The following is a 23,076-nucleotide window of genomic DNA, read 5'->3' as shown; positions in this document are numbered from 1 at the left end:
AAGATGTTCGGCAAGACTGAGTTTCTGCCACCTAGTGGAAGAGCATTTCATTGTTGCTGCCTGTCACTCCCAGATGGAGGAGCAAACAAAACAATGATGTGCTGTGAATAAATAGGTTTCCGTCAAATCAATAATTTCCCGCAGCACCTCTGATGAACTCTCACGGCCCGCTGGTGGGCCACGCCGCAGTGTTTGGGGATGGCTGCCACTCGACAGCACTCTCTGCAGAACCATTCTCATTATTATTAGAGCTTCATCCATGAACCCAGAAGAGCAGAGTGATTATGATTATATGTATACACACGCTCTGAATCATCCTTTGTCACATCAGGGCTGTTTCTCATTTCAACCTCAGGGAGCTGCGGTGTAATCAGTCTCATCTAAGGTTTCAACTCTTTTAAACACAATAAAGAGTGTTGTTTGTTCTTTTTCTCCATGTGCTGCTGCTATTGAACCACACAGACACACTTTTTCTCCATGTGCTGCTGCTATTGAAACACACAGACAAAATCATTCTCAGCACATAAAGAGAGACTAATTGTTGTGAGTCAGAGCCCGACTACGTGACTGAGCGTGCACGGCCATTAAAATGTTATGAAAGCGTGCGCGTGGGGGCTTTAATCAGACAGAAGGGAAGGCGAGGCCGTGGCTTTTGTGATTGCCGTTGTCCCCGGGAAATTTTTATAAGCTGTGAAACAAAAGAGGGAAGCTTGTTCAAATACGATTATCCAAACGTGTCTGCACGCAGAGCCGCGCCAATGAACGCGCCACCTTGAGTTTTCCTAAGTTTGACAGAAACGACAAAATGGCTCACGGTAGAAAAGTGACAGCAAACCTCTGTCCTTGGTCAAAATGGGGATTTAATAACCTGATGCCTAAGGCCTGGGGTTATCCCGATCTAAAAATACACACACCTACAAACACTACGAGACAGTTTTTTGTTTTTTAAACTTATCCTTATTTCAAACATGAAACTCCGGAGACGCCCACAGATCAAATATTTGTCAGCTGGGAGCTGATAGTTCAGTAAATGTTAGGGAAGGATCAGTCTGAGAACATGTGCAGCTTAATGGTAGCTGAAGCTATTTGTGTTTTAATTATTTTTTTCCAAAGCAGAAAGGCTTACATTGATGTTTTCCTATTGAGAATAAAAGATCCATGTACATTTTCAACACCAGCTGCCGTGTTTTACAGAACATTTTTTATATTCTGTTATTAATGTGTCTTTATCTGGGGGAAACCTGATCTCCAAAACATCGGCTCTCCTCCCTTAGTCCCCTATACGGGCTGACAGACGGGACCAGCACAACTGTACTGTTCACCGTTTAGGTCGAAGATTTTTTATTATTATTATTTCGTTGCTGTATGAGGATGTGGGCTTTGTTGCATATAAACATCATCACCTCCTGTGCTGGCGTTTTCAGACTTAGCGTCAGATTTTCCATCCTCCTGGTACTATTGTAAATGATGGAGTGTCAACATCCTCCAGTCTAACAAACTTTGAGGCGTCCAGAACAGAGTCTGGTGAATATAGCATGTGTAGAGGGAACCATTTGCCAGAGATGAAAAATAAATCATTTGGAGCCAAAACAGCAGTGCGCAGATTGAACGCTCAGGCAGCTGAAGCTGCCTACACACACACACATTACCCACAAGAGCACACAGGAAAACCAAAAAAAAAAAAAAAAACACAGAGGCCATCGCTAATTTATCACTGGAGCAGAAGGATGCTGAGATTAAACAGGCTGTTTTGGAACTGTTCCTCAGTGTAAAGGCACCGACTGTCTCTGGGGGTTTTAGATGAGGTGTTTAGAGAGCAGTGTTTTGTCTGCATGTGTCGAGAAGAGGGGAAGAGAGAAGAGGAGAAGGTATACTGGAGAGACAGTGAGGACAAGATACGATCGAAAGTCCAAAAACAGAGCCAAAGAATAAACTCTCAATCTCAAAATGCTGCTCTTGCTGTGTGCAGTGTAGGTCGTACTGAAGAGAAATGGTAGCCAGAGGATACCTAGAGCAACAGGTATTTGGAAAAAAAAAAATGTTGATTTAAATTAGCCAAAGATAACTAAGCCCCAAAATAGCTTAATGATTAGCCGAAGCTAGCGTAAAAAACAAAACAAAAAAAAAAAAACAGTAAAAATAGCTTACAATGCCCTAGAGTTGGCTAAAATATTATTTAGAAACACTAAAAAATAAGGACACCCCAAAAGTACCTAAAAGTAAAGTTACATTATCCACCCATCCATTTTCATCCGCTTATCCGTTACCGGGTCGCGGGGGTAGCAGTCACTTCCTGCGGGTGGTGAGTCCACTGGAAGGGACCAACTGCCCTAATGATAGACTCTCATAGTTACTTTTATTATGACATATTAGGACGGTTATCAACTGGCGTTCCTCTGCGTTTTACCTATGAACGCTAATGAGCCACTGCTTGCTCCGCCCACCTCTCTTACAGGTGGGAGAGCCATGGACTGCTTTACGTAACCATGGCAACGGTTGAGTATAAGAGATACAAAAGAGGCAAGAGAGGGAGGAAGATCACACTCTGTCTTACATACAGAATAGATGAGCGGCAACTTTTTTTTAACAGAATGAACAGGGACTTCAACAGGTCCAACACCACGTTCACTGAAACCTGGCACAGTGTATCACAGGCACCCAGGACCGATCGCTGCACCGAACTGGATTCTATCTCAAGAGTGATAGCAGTGTTTCTGTACTATATAAACATCGTACTGATGTCACAGAGTTGGGGAAAAAAAAACATACAGCCTTCACCTGGAGTGACTCATTAACTGCCAACCATTATATTTTCCACACGACATCCTTTCATGCAGGCCACCCACAGCCTTTGTTTATGAAGTCTGGAAGAACAACTCAAAAATTAACAGGGACAACCAGGACTTGATCACTGTTAGACCATTTTAAAGGAGGCGTTTTGCTCCGTTCTCCCTGTTCTTACTCTGCTCTACGACTCTCAGACCACGGCCTGGTCCGTTTTCTCCCTCGAAACTGAAATCTACGAAATCCTGTTGTGAGAAAGTGAGCTCTTAACTTTCATTGTTGTTAAAATTCTTAGAATGGAAAATAAGCTTTCTTTTTTTCCCCTTGTGGTAAATGAGGCTAATTCTAGTGAAGTTAATTAATAAATAGAAATAAATTTTTAATAAATAAAAGTGGTCAAATTGACAGTCTGGGTCAATTAGTCAATTAATTTAATTTTAGTTAATAAGTTTTTTTTTAATGAGCCCAAGTGTGGATTTGCATGTAATTAAATTTTATATTATATCATATCATATCATATTATGTTATATTATATCATTTTATATTATATCATATTATATTATATATTGCAGGACTTTGAGTGTTGTTGTGTGTTACAAAAAAGTAAAACAAAAACAGACACTGTAGACTGTGTTGAATATTTGACCTTTTCCTAAAAAACATTTTTTGTAAAACTGAACTACGCCTAAATGAAACCGTACCTAAAATAAACCATAGCCTGCAGAATATAATTATCAGTTTCCCGCTGTTCTAAACTGCCGCAGATCGAACAAATGAAACAGAACACACAACCGTCCCTGCTGCCTATCACACACAGAAAACACATCATACACACAGAAGGAGGGAGGAAGAGGGAGAGATTTCGCGTCTCTGTTCTTACTTACACTGAGCATATTCCTGCAGCAGTGCAAACTCGGCCGGGGTCAGAGTGACCCATTTGTCCTGGCAGCTCATTGTGTTCAGCTCTGGTCTCGTCGTCCACTGATCATCACCCACACAGAAGCTCACAGTAGGATGTCAGGCTGGAGGGGAGAGCAGCAGCAGCAGTGGCGGCGGCGGCAGCTACAACAACAGATCAGATCATCGGTCTCATTATCAGCAGGCGACTGTGAAAGCCATGAAGCTCCATTAGCAGATCACAAGTTTTTTTTTAAAAAGTTGGTGTAATTGGGTTAAACTTTACAAAATGCAGCGTGATAGGAAAAAACAAAACAAAAAAACTTCAACCTCAAAGCATCAAAAGTTACAGCACCTCAAAGACTGGACGACTACTCAATAGAGCAAAGGTAGTCCCAATATATTTTAGCAGTAACTTTACTTGTTACTAAAGTTACTAGTTACTAAAATACATTTATAAAATACATATAATTTACAAAAATGGAGCAAACGTGACCAAGAAATGAAGCAACCACAGTTACCAGAAAACGCTAAATATTGACTGCTAATCTATAACCAAGTCATACCTTATTATAAATTACCTGTAAAAATATAAAATAAATTGGGTTTGTTTTTTTACATAAAGTATGTTAAAGAAGACCAATATAGCATCAGTGAAATTAAATGGTTGCCTTTAAAGCAATTCATGATAAGAAAATATTACTCAAGTTCATTTCCTGATATTGAAAAAAATCACATTTTAATAGAAATCGCTTTGAACCTTATAAGAAAATATTACTCAAGTTCATTTCTTAAAATAGAAAAACATCACATTTTAATAGAAATCACTTTGGACCTCTTAAATTTGACAGCAGTAAATAACAACAATAATTCCTTCACAGCTCAGTCCTGCTCTGCCACCATCATCACCACCATCATGCCCCTCCTCTCTGTTTGTTCTTCTGCACCTTCACACTGCTCATATGTTCTCTCAAAGCCAAAGCCTGACCTGATCTGATCTGCAGTGCTGCAGTCACTGATCAGAAGGAGGAGGATCCAGGATTCAGGATCTAGGATTCAGGATCTAGGATCCAGGATCTAGGATCCAGGATCTAGTACAGACTGGCAGAGAGCCAGCCGATGTGAGAGCTGATGCTGTAAGAAGCAGCAGCAACAGTAGAGGCAGCGGCGCACACACTGCGACACATTCACACAGAGGATGACTGATCAACACAGCGCTCACCTGCTGCAGCGATGGACAGAGGCTGAGGAGAGGTGGAGAGGGAGGGAGGAAAGAAGGAAGGATGGATGGATGGATGGATGGATGGAGGAAGGAGCAGCAGATCTCTTCTTCCCGCGTTCTCCTCCTCTTCACAGCTGCAGGATGCAGATGTTCTCAGTTGAATCTCCTCCTGAACATCACGGCTCGGCTCTGCTCTGCCCTGCCGTTCCTGCCGCTCAGAGCGTTTGCACCGAGCTGGGGTGAAGCTGAAGTGGGTGTTCGTGATGAGAGAGAGAGAGAGAGAGAGAATGAGAGGGAGGGAGAGAGAGAGAGAACGGGAGAGGATACAGAGAGAGAGAGAGAGAGAGAGAGTAGCAGTGTAAAGAAATGATTCTCTTGCTCACTCACACATCACTCTGTCGCCTACCTTCATTTCTCAATATATAATTCTAAAATGTTTTTTTTCCCATTATTTCAAAATGTTACCAAATTCAAATATATAATTTATTTTAAAAAAATAATAATTAGGATTATTATTATTATTATTATATAAAATTTAACTTAAAATTGTCATTAAAGATAACGACAATGTTAATTAAATCAAACAGATACCATTTCCAATATAAGTCAAACGTAACCGCAACAACTTATATTAAACTCAAACTAGAACTAGATCCAAAACGAACCGATATTGTTGCCTTCTAGAAGAAAATAGACAAACTAATAACAATTTTGCTAAAGGATCATAAATAATTTAGGAACGATTTACAGCACATAGTCAGAGCCCAAAGCAGGAAACACATTGAGCTATTAAAGCACTGGAGCGATAATTTACTGTCATGACCAACAGCATGTTCGCACGTCATTAATATTCCCAACAGCATCATTGACATTTGGAGCGTTTGTATGATCTAACCATCCAGAGAGAGAGGGTCGACGACAATGATCGCGACTCTCCCAGAAGGCTTTGGTGAAAGCAATCACTACCAAATGGAACTGAAGGTTAGAGACGCAGGATACAATCATGTTCGCGCGATCATTACAATTTCAAGAAGAGAACCGGCAATACGTCACAACGGCCAGATCGATACAATTGTTCTTGTAATGGTTTGACAGAAGTGACCTTAGACCGGAAAAATCGCTATTGTTATAGAATCAACAGTCAATGTCCAGATGGAAGAGCAATCTTGTGCCACCGCAAGATAAAAAAAATATTTAAAATGAACAGGATTCTTCTTCATCTATAAAGTATTCCAGTTCATCTATAGAAATCTTGTGCCACCGCAAGATAAAAAAATATTTAAAAGGATTCTTCTACATATATAAAGTATTCCAGTTCATCTATAGGTATTTTATGGCTAAAGAATAAAACAATTCACTGCATAATCCCTATCTTGACCTTAAAGTCACTGAGTGTACAGCAGTGGGAGTGGGTAGGATGTGTGTTCTGAATAGAAAAGTACAAATGTCAGACAAATGGCCCCAGTCCACATTTGACCCTTTGGCAGCCCCTGCAGGCGCATGTGAGGTCAATCTTAAGTAGGGAAAATATCTTTCATTTATTCTGAAAGAGTACTTTACATATATATCTATATTTAGTAACGTAAAGGGTTAGTAATGTTTTTACATATAACTGTTTATTACGTTGTGCTTAATTAATAGCAGCAGCAACTTGAAACTATATAATTTGGACAGAAATTAATTAAAAAAAAAAAATACTTCTGAGCAGAATTTATTACGCTACTTCTCAAAAACTCTCATGTTTCTCACGTGGCTCCTGCCTCAGGTCAGGCAGCTGTGCTAAAGGCAGAACGATGAATCTGGATAATCGATGACGTTTTTAACCACAACATTTTGCCTCCAAAGAAGATAAATAGAGACATAGCGGAGCAGATTAAGTCTAATGTGCCACGGTTTGACCTAACCCAGCGGTTCTCAATTATTTTCTGTCATGCCCCCCCTTGGGGACAGAAATGTTTTCACACCACCCCTGACCCACATCCCGGTGAATTACAATACTATTGAGAACCTTATAACGTATAATGTATATTTTTATCTGTGCAAACCACTGTGTGAGTTGCTGCCACCTAGTGGCTGGAGGCTTGTTATCATTCAAGCATTACAGCAGTGGTACACTGATGTCCAGTGTGCCATATTCCATTGGAAACTTCACCGCGCCCCCCGAAGGGGCCCGCCCCACTATTTGAGAAGTTCTGAGCCAACCAAACAGTGCTTTATAGTGGACTTTGTGGCGTTTGAGTGATAGTTTGGTGAGAGTGAAAACAGCCAAAACAATAATTATGCAGTCACACACCTTAGATCAATGCTTACATAGATATTTAGTGACTTTACATCAGTCAAACAAGAGTCGTTGATCTGCCGCTGCCTCGGTTGGCAAGTTCAGATTGGTCTTTTTTTTGGCATTCTACTTCCAATTCCTGAATTGTTTCTCTCTGGTGACAAAAAGACAAAAAGAGCTCCTTCGTCTCGATTGGTTGAAAATGTTTTTTTTTCTCTCAGAAGGTGTTGTTTATAAATTTTACGCTCTAGAAAAGAAACTGCGTGATGTACCATTGCTACATGGTTACCACACACACACACACACACACACACACAGCTGATATTGATGCTTGTCACATTCCTGCAGGCGAGCTCCATCCATCTGCCGTGCAGCAGATTGGCTGTAGAACAAATTGCAAGGCACATCACCATTGCAACACCGCACACATCACAGAGCAGACAGATCTGTCGGCACCATGATGCTCTACTCCACAGTATATCAATAACCAGCACCATCACCCTGTCCCCGTGGGCTAAAAATAACGCCTGAGTGTGGAGACGACTGCAGAAAAGCATGTTTGACAAAGAGGCCATTATGTAAGGTCGCGTCTGTGTACACAGTGGAGTCAGACATTAGTGAGGGCTCAGGGAATCTGCCCCCAAAAAGATCTTTTTTGCTCTGACAGTGTTCATTACAAGCGCTTTCCTTGCTCCTGTACTATACGGAGGCAGATTTTGTCCATGTAGGACGTCCACGTAGGCTTCTGTAGCAGACAAAACTCCTATGTATGTGTCTATATAATGATTTAAGACTACACTGAAGACAGGAGTTTTTTTTTAAAAAATTAGCTAAAACCTAGTTGTTAGCTAGCCATTAGCACAGCTAAACTAAATTACAGTATCGATATACAGTATGTTATTCATATTATACACACTATACCTACCTGTTTGTCTTTATTTTTATATACACTTATATTGTACATAAATATATGAGAATAGCTGTTAAATTATAATAGAATATAGAGATATATTTGTTAATGTGGATAACAATAACAATCTATCTATATCTGTCTGTCTCTCTGTCTTATGTTAGCTCACCTTGAACCAACATTGAAAAACTGAAAAGTTAAACACATCAATGTCAGGAAATTACATTCAGAAGCATGAAAGAAATGCCTTCAAAATTAAAAAAAGTAGCCACTCAATCTGAAGAAAAAGGGCCGTATTCCTTTTAAGAACGCCTCTATTCTGCAAAATAAAAAGTAACCACTCTGTTGCTTTCCTACACACACACCTACACACATGACGCCGCTCTCAGCTAAGTAGATGCCGGTTCTAGGGAAAACCACACAGCAGGACCACCATCAGAAAATGTTAGTTCACATCCCTGAGCAGCGGCGAAGAAAAGAGAGTCAAAGAAGCGAAAGAAAAAAAAACATCTAAAGATAGTCTGACATTAATGGAGAGCAGCACTTGACATTAGCCTCAAGGCCTCTGCCATTTTCAACTGCTCTCTGAAGAACGTCAACGACCAGCTCTGCTCTTTCTCAGAAACAGGGTTTCAAAGAAAACCATAATGAAAATACATGGATAGAAGAAGAAGTTCCATGATGTAACATTTAGCTTCTTATGTCCAAGTATCTGCGTCAAATTTAAACTCCATCCATACACGTTATTTGATCTAGTCTTACCTTAAAACAACAGGTGCTCAGGTGGATGTTAGATGGCTTCTGTGTGACTGCACTGATCTTACTGTTGACAACCTGCCGTAATTGGAAACTCTGTATGTAGTGCTTTTAGTGTTTAGCATGTATAGGCCAGATTAAAGTACTTTAGTAATACTCTAGGCCAGGCTTAGGCAAACTACGGCCCACGGGCCAGATGCGGCCCTCTTGGCTGTTTAACCAGGCCTGCCAAACTAGTTTATATTTGTATTATGTTGTTTGTGTTATCATTATCATATTGTGCCTTTTCCCTGCAATGCCCACATTTCCCCAATAGATGGCGTAAAAACTGCTAAAGCATTTTAGCATTTATGCATTACTCTTATTAATAATAATAATAATATAATAATAGGTTAAACGTGGACAACTGACAGTTTTATTGAAGTGACAACAAAAAATTACATGTACAGTGACTAAAAATACAAGTAAAATATCGCCGTATTATCAGATTTCTTAGTGGCGTCGATCTAATTTACATCACCCTATTGGGCATAGTGTGTGTGTGTGTTTGTTCGACGGCTTATCTGGAACTCTTGCATATTCCGAGTGGATTCCACTGTGAAATATCCCGCGGTAGCTGGCCAGTCTCCTCACAGGAATCTCTACGGTGTTCTCTGGGGGTCTGGCTCGCCATTAAATTGAAGACTTCCTGCGGTCAATCACGGGATCTACAAAAAAAAAAAAAACAGTCTGCAAATATCGTGCAAAACAAATTGAATTAATAATTTGAAACAAAAATCCCTTTCATTGAATTCAAAGAATTACATGTACTTTTTTAAAGTCGTAATTAGAGACAATCTCTTTTTAATGTATTTAATTTTTAATAGTATTTATAACGTATTTCTCCACATTTAAACTCATCATGGTGATTAAATCAGGAACACGTCATTTGCAAATTAATATAAAATAAACATATATAAATTTAAAATACTAACCTTGGATTTTTAACTGTTATACATCGCCATGACCGATTCGTTAGCCGATGCTTCAAACACTTACCGGAGTTTCAGCGGCGGTGTCGTCGAAGTGAAGACGTTTTAGAAAATAAAATCTGGGTCACTACACCTCTTCCACATTCACTAAATCTTTTAATTTCCTCACAATTTTCCGTGTATCGTCTGTGTTTCTGACCACACCTGTGTACTGCTATCTTCTTTCCCGCCGTCGTTCTTCTCCATGGTTCTTTACTATCGTCATTACTAATGGAACCTGACGTTTACGTCCCTACGGGTGCCGATGAAGTTCAATATTTAAAAATGCGCGGAATGTATTAATTGCAAATTGTGTGGCCAAACACCTTAAGTATCTGGGTTACATATAGTTTCCTAACTTTATTAACTTTTTTTAAAGTAATATACCACATAAGACAGTACTTCAGCTGCAGATTTGGTAAATAAAATGTGTTCCATATACATTGCTACACTAAAATGATATTTAAATGCTTTGTAAGAACTGATAACAATGGGAGAAGGGGTTGTTCAGCATCATTTTAGAAGACAGGGGCCTTCGACTCATGACTGACTTATGTTCCTATGGCGTGACTTGATTTTCGCCCTAAGTTAGAATTCACATACTCTACATAAGTACCTATATCACCCACCTACGCTAACAGTGGTTACATGATTATTTACCACAGAAAAACAGTCTTACTTACACCTGCCATAATGACGGGTAAAATGTACCCAGAAAAAAACAAACAACACAAAGGAAAGAATGCTAATGTAGCAAAATCGGATGTATCGCATACAACCAACAAATGTAAACAAAGCATCTGATGCTTCACCAGAGAAAATGTGAAAAACAACAACAGTCGCTTCACCAGAGAAAATGTGAAAAACAACAGTTTTCCTTTCCTGGACTGTGCAGTTCACATCACAGTGGACAGACATCGCAACATAGAGGTGTACAGGAAACCAACCCACACCGACCTGTACCTCCGTTTTGACTCATACCACCCACTGGAGCACAAATTAGGAGTCATCAGAACCCTACAGTCACGGGCAGACACCATTCCCACCACCAACAGAGGTAAGATGAGAGAACAGGGACACATTAGGACAGCTCTCGAGACCTGTGGCTATCCCAGATGGGCGTTTTTAAAAAACAAACAAGAACAAGACTCCAAGAAACAAGCTGGACAATGTGGTTTAGGACAAAACACACCCCTTTGAGGACAACAATGTACACATTTTGGCCAGGGAAGACGGATGGTTTGAGAGAGGGGTAAAAGAAGCCATTTATGTCAACCTGGAAAAACCATCACTCAACAGAGGAGGTGGACTCAGACACAACCCATCACCCACATACAGAGCACTTTTAGGAACAATACCCAAAAGATTCACACAACAAAGAGGCAGGTGATCGAAACCGTTCTGATAAGGATTGCAACGACCCATCATTCTCCTAACGACTGTTTACACGGCCCACGCAACAGGGGAGAGCTGAAGTAGCTTTATTCTTTGTTACACCCAGAATATAGATTTATATTAGTTAGAACTGAAGGCTGAGGATGGATGAGAGGTGCCGTCCAGTTGCCTAACAGAACTCTTCAACCATAACTCTGTTGTTCATTTGTTTATTTTTTTCATTAGAAATGATTGAAGTCTGTTGACAGCAGAGCCCGGATAGCTCAGTCGGTAGAGCATCAGACTTTTAATCTGAGGGTCCAGGGTTCAAGTCCCTGTTCGGGCGTTAATCTTTACTAAATTTACCGAGAGATTAATGAAGTGTTATCTGTCGTTTGCATTTTTTTCACTTGTATAGGAGTCTTTGCTTTGTTTTTTATTTCTGTTTTTCAGTTTTCCTTGTCAAAGGTTGGAAAAATGATTGTTCTCTCCCTAATCCCCCATCTTACAGTAATAATCACTGACCAAATCAGTGTTTACAATCTTGGGGTCGCATCCCCTTGTGGGGTCACTCGGCCTGAAATATCTATTAACTGAATTTTTTTTTCAAATTACTGATTAAAATATTTTTTTAATCAATTATTATTATTTTTTAAAACTATGACACACAATCTTAAAGAACTGTATTTTTTTTACGTTGATGAACATAAATGGACTTTTGAAAAAATTGCAGCACATAAAAATGTCTGAGCCGGCGCATCTTGATTGACAGCTGCAATTATGTGACTGCACCAACAGCCACTAAAACGTTATTGGGGTTGGCATATGTCAAAACGGGGGTCACGAGCCAAAACACGTTGGGAATCACTGTCCTAGATACTATTTTTACAAACAGATAAGAGTATTATGAGTATTTACAGTTGTGTACTCGCTGATGCCAAGTACCAATACCAAGTGTGACCATGTCAATAAACGAACAAACACACTGCTGACGTTGTTGACCCAATTAAATCTTACTAATGAGACACTGAACTCTAAGGAAACACACAGGACTGGACATGTTTTGAATACGTTAAACAACAATGGTTGACGGATTGGGCCACTTCTTCCCGTAGACGTTGTTGCTTGTTTCCTTTGTGCGATCTCGATTTCTCCATGTATTTAGCTCTGGTACAGTGAGTCACGGCAAGAATTTCCCAAGGTTTCAACATGTATATTTAATAGGGTGAGTGATAAAACATTCAGTGAGACAACACCTTTCACAGGCCCCGGTTACGTCACTGACGATGCTAATGAAATGCTGGTACTGATATATGATCCATAGTGATTCAGACCAGGGTATAAAACTGACGTTAAACTTCTGGGGATTAAATGACGGCTGCTGCCTGTTTACATTAGACCCAAATCCAATTTCCATCGACAGACCCATTGATCCTCTTTCTGCCACATTTCCTCATTGCATTTAGCCAGACGTTAATCTCTCACTGCTTCACCGTGGGATTTCATCGGAAAGGTGAAGAAAGGCAATATCTATCTGTGCCGCAATCAATACGTCAGCTTCAATGGACCCACGGCTCATTAAAATCCACAGATGCTCTGCGGCTTTGAATAGTCACTCACTGATGCAGTGTATATATGTATGTGTATATATTTCTATATATACATATATAGAGAAAATATATACAGTATATATATTAAATATATGTATACATATATATACACACACTATGACCAACATTAATCACATTAATTGTAATTTATCACGGTCACGATTAATCATGGTTATTCATTATAGATCAATACTAGGTATTAGGTAATACCAGGTATTATTAAGAAGGAAACAAATTGTGTTCATAAAGTGAAGAGCAACAGCATATACAACATATATAGTACACTATCAAATCATGTATGTAATGTGAGGCAGAGAAAAAAAAAAACAACACATGCTGTAAGTAAGACCAAAATATCTGAAAAATCTCTAAACTTCAGTTAGCAGTAGAAAAAAACTAAAGTTTGCCTGGAGTGTTGGACGTTTACCAGCGTCTGTGATCTTTAATAGGAGATTAAATCTGCATGAACTGTTTCCCTCTGCTGCGGGAGAGCATGATGTTTTGAGATTGTGGTTTCCTGTTAGAGAAACAGTGAGATAAAAATGACCCGTTGAAGAAGATAACATAGAAGATAAGATAAAAAGCAAATTATGAAGATAAATAAGGTCTTAGTGAGTTTGCACTTCCAAAAAAAAAAAAAACAAAAACAAAAAAAAACCCCACCTTTGAGCAAGTATAAGGTTTCATATATTGTGATTTTAAAAAGCAAAACACAAATACAAACAATTATTACTACAACCCAACAATGTTTTATTTTCCAAACAAAAGGATTACAGATTTTCTGTTGTATTTTTTCAAGCAGCAGCACAAACAACATTTAAAATAAGCAGAACCAATTCATATTTTTGACAAGCAGAATGAATAAATGCTAAAGATAAAATATATTATTGCTCAAATTCTTCTCTCCACAGTATTAAAATCAGCAGTAAATGACACATTGACGAAGGAGAATCAACTTGCGGGAGCATATTGATTGTTTAAGTCGTCGTTACAATCTGTCAAAGCCTGTGTTGTTGGCTCTGTGACGTCAAAACGACCGCAGCTCGTTCAGGCGCTTTTCTTCTTGATGCTGACGAGCTGAGAGACGCTCTGCAGGAACCAGTACAGCAGAGAGAGGGCGACAAAGACCTGAGCAAAACACAGAAAGCGACACATGAATTTCAACGAGTTTCGACCGCCTTTATTTTCTCACAAAATATGATGATCTAAATTTCACATCTGCTCTTTGTTTTGTTTCTTTACTGTTGTGAAAAAATTAAAACATTTTCAATTAAGGTCGTCCACTGAGCACGTTTATATCAGACTGAAACCAAATCAAAGCACAAAGTTTATAGCTTTCAGCACCAGAACTAAAAGTTGCAATAAAACATAATTTTAAAAATAATACAAATAATTATAACCATAAATCATATTTATATTGATAAATAAATCATATTTATCATTTTAATTATCTTTTTTAATTTTCATGCAAGTCCCTATTAAATAAATAATAAAGGAAAATGTAGTTAAAGAAAGTGTGTAAAAAATATGGTTAAAAAAATACTGTTTATATACAGGCTCTGAAATTCATTAATGTCATAGTAGCAGCGCCTCCTGTCTGCCAAGCACACATTTCCAGGTTGATCCCAGGTTTCGTCAGAAAGGGGCATTCACCAAAAAAAAAAAACTTTGCCAAATCACCAAGTGGTTTAATGCTTAATAAATTAACTTTTTTAAATTCACCTATCGGTTTGTGATGCTGTTGACTGTTGAAGCTAAAATGACTGTACGACCTCTACCATCTCGCTGTAAGATGTTGCTGATTTTTTTTTAGCAAAGTCTGAACGACTAACCTGAAGCAAAACAAATGCTTATTACATATTCAAATTCAAAGAACGTATTTGAATTCGGTGTTAGGCGTTGCTGCAGGTCTTCCTGTGACGTTAATCATTTTTACTTTACGTCATGTCTAATCTGTATGGGTTTTCTAAAGGAACAAGACTAAAGAGTAAAACTAATAATAAATAAGAATTCATAAAGATAATTTAAAACAGTTTACATGTCAGGTTAAAAAAAAACACCAGGGGAAGATTCACGAGATGAATTATGTTTACATCGGTTGGTTTGTAGTTTATGACGACATAAATTACCCTGCGAAATTCTTTTAAGTTCATCTTCTTCTTAAAAGATCCCGAACATGTTCTGAATCTTTTTGCACCGCTGCTAAATCTGCTCTTTTACCTTTGTTTCGTCTGTCGTCACATTTTTATTCTCCCTCTCTGCTTTTTTCCCCCCCTCTTTCTCTCTCTGAGGAAAACAGCTGTGTGTCCAGGAGGAAACGTTACTTTTTTCCCATCAGGCTTCTCTCGTTTTGTGTGTATGTGCCTGTGATGGACAGCGGGCTGGTTTTGGCTTGAGTTGTGATGTAGGATGCAGTTTATGGTCCAGAACGCAGCAGGAGCAGGAGGAGGAGGAGGAGGAGGAGTGGGAGGCACAGGGGTGTGGAGCTGCAGACTGTTTCTAATACTCTGGTCCCCTATGGTGGCGACCTCTATGACCCTCGTCTACCCGCATCTGGGGACACAACCTGCTCCTTAACCTCGGAGTGTCTCTGTCCTGCATTGACTAAGGACTTGTTTCTCAAGGTGCCACTGTTTTCTAACCGTCACACAATCTAAGAAAACAAAGCGTTTGAAAAGAAGGGAACTCACGCACACCTTGAAATAAACTTTGTTTTTACTGCGGTTACTGTTCAGTAAACGGAACTTGCAAAACCTGTGTGTGTCCTTAATACTCTCAGATAAACAACGTAGCATCACTGTTTGCTTCAGACATAGAGTAAAAGATTGGTTAAAGTCTGGCTAATTGTTGTCGTTACTAAATTGTTTTGGCTAATGCTAAGCGACTTTCTGTTGTTTCCTGCTAGCTACCTTTATTTAAGTCATCGTTGATCTTGTTGGGTGGTTTAGCTATGTTTCTACATTTTTGCTTACAAAAACATCATCACTCTCTCGCACCAAAGCCCATGGAGAAAATAAATGTTTTAACATTAATACTTTGGGGCCAACCGCTGCCCCGTGTGGTCGTTTTGTCTTTAGGTCATACATATTGGGACTTGAAGAGAATGGCAACAGTGAATCCAAAAGTGTAAAAGAACGGATTTTCTCAATGGACTTTGACGCAAGAATATTTGCGGCTTCTAAACTAAGGCACACTTTTTAGACCTCACATGTTCTGATCGGGAAATTTTTGAGGCTTGTTTTTCTTCAGCCTACACTATGAGCCCTGTTTTTCTAAGGAGCAAACCTCTGCGATTTTCCAAAACAAATGACCAAACCTAGGAGGCTGCGTCTAGTCTGTCTGATGGAGGAGATGGATGTGGAGAGCAGAGCTCGGGCTTGGCGCGGCTCAACATATCACTCAAACCTAGGGAAACAGAATAGATGTTCCTATCAAAGCCCTCTGTGTTGATACTCTTCTCACTCTACCCTCATCTGCCCCAGTCTGCGAGGAAATCCATGTGGGACACATTACACAGTGGAAGGAAGCGGGTTTGATCGTCTACAAATAAGCACTGGGTCCAGACGGCAGCGGCTCTCAGGGAGCGCAGATCTCAGCAAATCAGCTCACACTCACTTTGTTTTGGGCACATATACTTTGTTAAGGGTAGTCATTGGAAAAGCCACAAATGTGCGGTTCCTGTGGACTTTCTCTTTCTCTAAACTCAGGCTTTATTTACTCCAGCAGGATCCCGAGCTCAGGTCCCGATTCACCTAATTCTATTCTGTGATTTATTTGTAAAAGATAAAACCAACAAGTACAGTATTTTTTGGACTATAAGTCACTGCGGAGTATAGAAGTACAGTATTTTTTGGACTATAAGTCAGTCCGGAGTATAGTAAGTCGCACCAGCCAAAAGATAAAAAAAAGGGCGACTTACAGGAGGAGCAGATACTGGTACACAAGCCTAGAGTGCCCTCTAGCGGCTGTCAGGGTGAAAATAATGAACATGTAAATTTTCAGTGGTACAGGAGGAGCAGATACTGGTACACAAGCCTAGAGTGCCCTCTAGTGGCTGGTGGTATGAAAATAATGAACATGTACATTTTCAGTGCTTTACAGTGGTAAACATGTGTAATTATATATTTTAATATATAAGTCACATCTGAGTACAAGTCGCAAACCCGCCCGAAGGATGAAAAAAAATGCGACTTATAGTTCGGAAATAGTTTGCTGTATGTAGCCAATAAAAAAACTCGTACGTAGGAACTCTCATAAAACAAATTTAAATTTCTACTTCCAGCTACAGAATAAGACAAGAAACTCTGCAGTGAAACGACAATAATAGTCCAAAAGTACATTAAGCAGAGCCCTGACTCAGGTATTGTTGATGGCCAGAGATGCTTCGTCTTCCCCTCTCCCTCTCTGTCTCTTTCCTGATTGGAAGGAAAACACAGCAGAATGGCTTCTGTCAAAGCTGTGATATATGACCTATAATGGGATGTTTCCAGAAACCTCTCTGTTTCCCTCTCACTCCATATGGCTGCTGACAGTCCCCCACAACCTGGACTGAACAGTGGTACGGAAAATGAGTGTGAAGCTGGCTCTGCGGAGCTGCAGACTGCTGCATCTGGACGACTGCTAAACTCCAGCAAAGAAACCACAGAAAGCTCTGCTAAAATGATTTAAGCTACACCGAAAGCCCTGCCACACACTCACGTCTTTGGCCTTTCGCTCTTTCTTCAATTTTAAGGTTTAAAAAAAGAAAACTCCTCAATTCATGTGTTTAGCATGACAGATACGTTTTCAAATATTAATTTGTTAGCACCACTATTAATCACAGAACTACAGTGAAATAGCGGCTTTCGCATTCTTACTATTTCTTGATCAAATGTTAGCTGTTTTAGGCTTTTGTAGCTAAACCTTTGAGTAACGGTTAGCTTTTTGTGACCAATTTCCGTTCAGTGGCTACACCGTAACATATTTTGGCTAACCTTTTTTGCTATATATATATATGGGAGATCATTTGGGTTTGGCTAACCTTTTTTGCTATATATATGTATATATGGGAGATCATTTGGGATGCCGTGGAACATTACCCAATTTCAGTTAATCGTTCTGAAAAAATATTATTTATATCTTGCAAATAGTTTTTCTTCATTTGTCAATGTGTGACAGGCACAGCAATTAAATACATGTCCACTTGGTGGCAGCAAATGGCTGTTAAAACTGAAATAAAAAGAGAATCCGAGCTATTGAAAAATAACTGAAAAATGAAAAATGTCAGTGTCTTTCTTCAATTCCTGCGAGTATATCAGAGTTGTCTTCAACTAAACGGGCCGAGATTTTAGTGAATTGTGAGAATATATAAACTACAATTATATTTTATTACATATACTCTTCAGCAGGGTTTTGTTTGGTGGTGTGCAAAATATCATTAAAACGTCCAGGCTGGTGTTTACTAAAGTGCAGCCGGAGATCAATAGACTTTACATTATGATTTGGATAAAGGTGAAAAAGGTTTGTTTCTTCTTCACATTTGTCATTTTTCACTGACTGTTAAAATAAAAATCCATTAATGGCCACATTGCCATGACACCCAAAGACCTAGAGAGACGCACTTTTAGAAACAACATGAACCACCCCTTCAGCCATCATAAAACGGAGGCCCCGTTTGTACTCGCACACAGACGATGCGGGTCCACGGCGGATTCGTTTCAGTGGCATTTCACAAGGAACGAGCCTCCGAGGGCCTGTAATGACTGATTCTTTAACCTCATTTCTTTTATCCGTCCAGAGATATTTATAAAAACATTCCTACTGCGGAGCTGAATGTCAGTCGGCTCTTCCCAGAGCTTTTGTCTCGTGTGGCATTCAGGGGCAGAGAAGTACGGAGGGGCAAAAAAAAAAAATAAATCAAAAGATCTGTTCTTATGTCATTAAACTCGCAAACAATCTCGTCATCAAGTCCAGATTTTAAACGTGGAAAAATCTGTCTTTTCATCACAGCTGCTTTATCATTGGACAGCAGCAGCTGTCAATCACAGTGTTTGTCATCTTGTATGTCTTTCCATATTTATATTCATCAATTTCCTGTTTAGCCTTTTCGCTTCATTTTTTTACAATATTTTGAGCAAAGTCGCTTTTAGTTGTGTTGAATCGTTAAGCTAGTCGTAGCTAGCTTTAGCTGCTCGCTCTGATCGTATTTGTGAAAGTTGTTAAGAGTTTGGAATAAAACGAAGGGTGTAAAAAAAACGACAAGGACAAATGAACATTTAAACACCTTTCTCCGACCACTATGCGGCACTGTGTCACTGAAAGTATTCCTGAAAAAAAAAAAAAAAAGAAAAGTAAGAGAGCGGTTTATTTAGGTTCATCCAGGTTCATATGTCGTCTCTAAGGGCACGTCATAAACTGGACTGTTGTCTTTCACCCATGAATTAGAGCACAAATAGGAAGAGAAATAAAAGAAAAAGAAACAGAGGAGAAAGTCAAGGCTGGAAAGTGAACCCCGTGTAAAGCCAAACCAAACAGTTGCCGAAAAATCCCCCGAAGGTCCAGCGGCTGTTAGAATTCCACAGATTTACCTGGCACGTGCTTTGACAACATAAACCAAGTGGTTTCTCTTTGACGGGCACCGTCCCCTGCACATCAACTGATAATATTTCACACTGCGTTCCCTCGACCACCCCGCTGTTTACTCCATCGGAACAATTCCCTGCACCCAGCGTTCCTCTTTCAAATCCCTCCGCTTTCTCCGTGTAGGAGGAGATTTCCGTTTTCTTTCCATTCCATTCCAATCCAGCCGGTTCTAAGATGATGTCATGCTCCTGCAGTTTTCCACCAGCTCCAAACAGTGCTGTTAACCCCAGCCCTGATCCTCACCCGCGGCGGCAGTGCAGAATCCTGCTGTCCGACCTCTGACCTTTCTCACCTGAGATCCTGCCTGAGGAAACCACTCTTTTAAAACAACAGCGACCGCCCGGACCTTTCTTTCCCGTCTCTTATCGTGTCTGGCGCAGCCGCAGGAAAGAGAAGCCACACGGTGTTGCGTTATTTGGAGTTCTATTTGACATGAACTTCATAATATTGTTCTGACCTACACTTCTGAGTTCTGCTTCATTTATCTGCCCCACGTCCTAAAGTCTGACACATGATGGAAAACACCGTCGGAGCGGAGATGAAAAAAAAAAAAACGGAATAATACAGTGAAGGTTCAAAAAACAACGTACGTCTTCAGTTCAACGCCGATCAGGTCGATTTAGACGCCCTTCTCGAGTGTCCGACTCGCATGAGCGTTAATCCACTTAGTTCATTTTTTTTTTTAAAAATCGCAAAGGCGGTTCTAGCTCAAACATCTGCTACTGCAGTGTCTCTTATTTCTGACCAGGCCAAAGTGACAATCGCTCGCAAGCCCACCTATATCACACCGTCACAGCTTAGAGTAGAGTGTGTGAAAGAACACACCATAGTGTGGTTCCATACATTTTACCAGACTAAAACAGCATGTTGAAATTAAATCCTTAAAAAAAGTTCAAGACAACATCCTTTCCTTTTGTTTAGAGTTGCGCAATTAGAATTGTAATTTTAACTTTTTAAATATTTAATTGAGGCAATTTCAATCGTTACAATTCTTATTTTCAAATTCCGTCTCCCACTGACTACACAGGCAACTGCTGCAGCTCTCACGTGAACACAAAATGGACAAACCAGTGGACAACCAAACCTCATACACGAACATTTCCGTATTAGACCTCTTCGAGTGGACAGAACCAAAGGTATCTGTACTGACTGCAAAACTACATTTCCTTATCATCATTGTACTTAAATTGTAACTTTTTTTTGTATAGCAGTACTACTCCAATAGAAAATGCACAATACAGTATTGAACTACTTTATTGCATTCTGTGCGTATCTACGAAGATAAATCAGCTGCTTAGACTGTAGAATGGACTAAATCGATACACCTTTGTGTTTTAAGTACGCCTGGGTTTCCATAGATTAATCACCACCAGATTATTTTGACGTGTTCAGCTGCAAGGACGCCGTCAGCTGAACAGTACCTTTTGCAGTAAAGTGAGTGCAAGCAAGTTTGTTAAGAAACACTGTGGTGAAATTCCTTTGTCCGGACAAAACCACCTACGACATGCTTTCTGATGAGCTAATCATTTTTCTCCTTAACCTTAGGCATCACTCATAGTATTTGTATCAGTCATACCCTGATAACAGTTGGATGAAGTTGAGGAAACAAAACACTACAATAAACCTGGCTACACTGAATATTATACAGGTAATAACTATATAAGACATAAACATAAAGATGCTCCAGGTAGATTATCTAACACCTAATCGTTGGTTTTATGGTATTTTTCTTTTCAGTTTGAACCACAATCATCGTCCGGGGAATTTGATGGATTGGTTAAAGAATAATTGGACGATAACCTTTTACAGCACCTTTATTAAATGGTTCTAATGTCTACAACCGCTTTTATGGCTTGTTGACACACCTTCATGAGGTGTCATCCTAGATTTTGTTATCATGTTGATATCACAGTTCTGGTCATGAATTTCAAAGAGCTGAATGTGTTTATTGTTTTTTAATTGTCCGGTTTAACATGATGTCATATTGTGTGGAGATCCACATCAACAAACTTTGACCCTATGGTATCGATTCCCTGTTCTCGTAATATCGCCTTCAGTCCATGTGTATGCGTGTGTGTTTGTTCTTGTTCTTGTTCCCGACCTTTTTTGGCTTGCGACCCCATCACAAATTTCTGGCGACCCCCACAGACATTTAAGTAGCTGTAACTGGCTCAGATATTTGAATGCGCTACATTTATTATTCATTGAAGTGAAAGAATTTGTTTACGATTGTGTGTGGTGTTTTTAATCATTTTAATTTTAGAGAAGAATCATTTTTATCAATGTTTTTTCTATCAGTAACTAGACATTTCAGATGAGTTTATGGTGATCGCATTTGGGTTCACAACCCAAAGGTTGAAAAACACTGATCTAATTCTTGTAAATAATAACCTGACCCTTAGAAAAAACCAAAATATGTGTCTAGTGTCTGGTTTTCAAAGTGAGTCTAGTCTCTCTAAACCAGTCTCAGAAGGTACTGTACTGTATGTTGGTCGTAGTACTGACCGATTGATCTTACAAGACAAAAAAAAAATGCAAAAAATATTTTAAATATTATTTATATTTATATTTAATCAAAAATATCAATCGACCTTTTGTCAAGTTGCTGAAAAAAAAAAAAAAAGGATTTGAATTTTAATCGTTTCCTGTGAGCAACATTTTCCTCGCGGTGTAAGTGTCGAATGTCCCAGGCGGGTTGCTAAAGACCGGCTTCGGAGTCACAGTCGACTTTTACTCCGCATCAGTGCCTCATAAAAGCACACTTCAAAAAAAAGAAAACCTCAAGTGTGACTTTAAAGTGTTCCAGAAACAAAAAGACCGACCCTGGCTTTAAAGCAGGGGGTCAACAGTGCAAGAACTGCTTGAACGTCCTATATGGATGACGATGTATTTAAAGGCAGTGATTTGGAATATATATGAAAATATCCCTGGTAGATAAGGCGTGTCCGGGGTCTAGTCCCAGCGTGGGTTTTAATGAGTCCTTTACTTTAAAATATAATTTTTAATGACGGGCCGGCATGGGAAGAAATGTCATTGTAACTGGGCGTACAGTTCTTTTCTTTAGCTTTCTGATTTCAAAGGACATTTTTATCTTCAACTTATATACGTTTTGCTTCATTCATAAATCTCACAGCTAGCCAGCTGCCTAAAGTACTGCAAATACAAATGCAGAGTTTGACACAACTTGCCCATCTCCAACACTGCAGATACAGATATAAATATTGTAGCCTATTTCAGTTAGCTCTGCTAGGCTAACTGTCACGACTTAACCATCATTTCTACTGTACAGTAGCGGCAGAGAGGCCTTTTTGACAAGCCTTAAAGACCTGGGATTTTTTTTTTTCTTATGCAACGTTCAAAAGTTTCAATTTTTCTTTATCTCAGCAAAGCCTATATGTCAAGCCTCACAGTCAGGATTTTTTTTATTTTTTTTTTTAAACAGGTGAGGTCTGTAGCTTTACAAGGGAAATCTCCAGAGCTGCTATAAATACCAGAGTGTGAGCTTTAAGGCTGCACTATATCACAGCACTGCAAGCCCACCACCCATTTTTTCCCCCTTTCTTTTTAAGGTGCCCCCACTTTTCTTAACCCCCCCCCCCCCCCCCCCCCCCACC

The 23,076-nt window shown here is 39.5% G+C and overlaps 2 protein-coding genes and 1 non-coding gene across 5 annotated transcripts in view; 1 reads left to right on the top strand and 2 right to left on the bottom strand.

Moving 5' to 3' along the window:
• The window catches only part of LOC103388989 (diacylglycerol kinase beta-like), a 27,091-nt gene extending 17,949 nt beyond the window's left edge, over nt 1–9,142 (bottom strand). Inside the window, exons 1-3 of one of the 3 annotated variants that reach the window (XM_017038068.2) lie at nt 8,457–9,142; nt 4,904–5,148; nt 3,669–3,846 (exon numbers count right to left, since the gene is read on the bottom strand). In XM_017038068.2, the coding sequence (XP_016893557.1) occupies nt 3,669–3,738 (70 nt within the window). In that variant the 5' untranslated portion in view covers nt 3,739–3,846; nt 4,904–5,148; nt 8,457–9,142. Of the gene's footprint in view, nt 1–3,668; nt 3,847–4,903; nt 5,321–8,456 lie in introns of those variants that run through there. The other 2 variants (XM_025061761.1, XM_008324240.3) reach the window with 2 other exon arrangements.
• Nucleotides 9,143–11,504: 2,362 nt separating this feature from the next.
• On the top strand, nt 11,505–11,577 carry trnak-uuu (transfer RNA lysine (anticodon UUU)). The gene has a single exon. It is a non-coding gene; the product is annotated as a tRNA-Lys (tRNA).
• A 1,996-nt stretch (nt 11,578–13,573) lies between these two features.
• The window catches only part of agmo (alkylglycerol monooxygenase), a 34,768-nt gene continuing 25,265 nt past the window's right edge, over nt 13,574–23,076 (bottom strand). The window contains exon 11 of the mRNA XM_025061556.1: nt 13,574–13,969. Coding sequence (XP_024917324.1) covers nt 13,889–13,969 — 81 coding nt within the window. The 3' untranslated portion in view covers nt 13,574–13,888. The remainder of the gene's footprint in view (nt 13,970–23,076) is intronic.

This window comes from Cynoglossus semilaevis, chromosome 13 (assembly GCF_000523025.1).
Source record: "Cynoglossus semilaevis isolate Cse_v1.0 chromosome 13, Cse_v1.0, whole genome shotgun sequence".
In the NCBI taxonomy this organism is placed as follows: domain Eukaryota; kingdom Metazoa; phylum Chordata; class Actinopteri; order Pleuronectiformes; family Cynoglossidae; genus Cynoglossus; species Cynoglossus semilaevis.
Note: the sequence above shows the minus strand (reverse complement) of the source record. Positions and strands in the feature narration are given on the sequence as shown.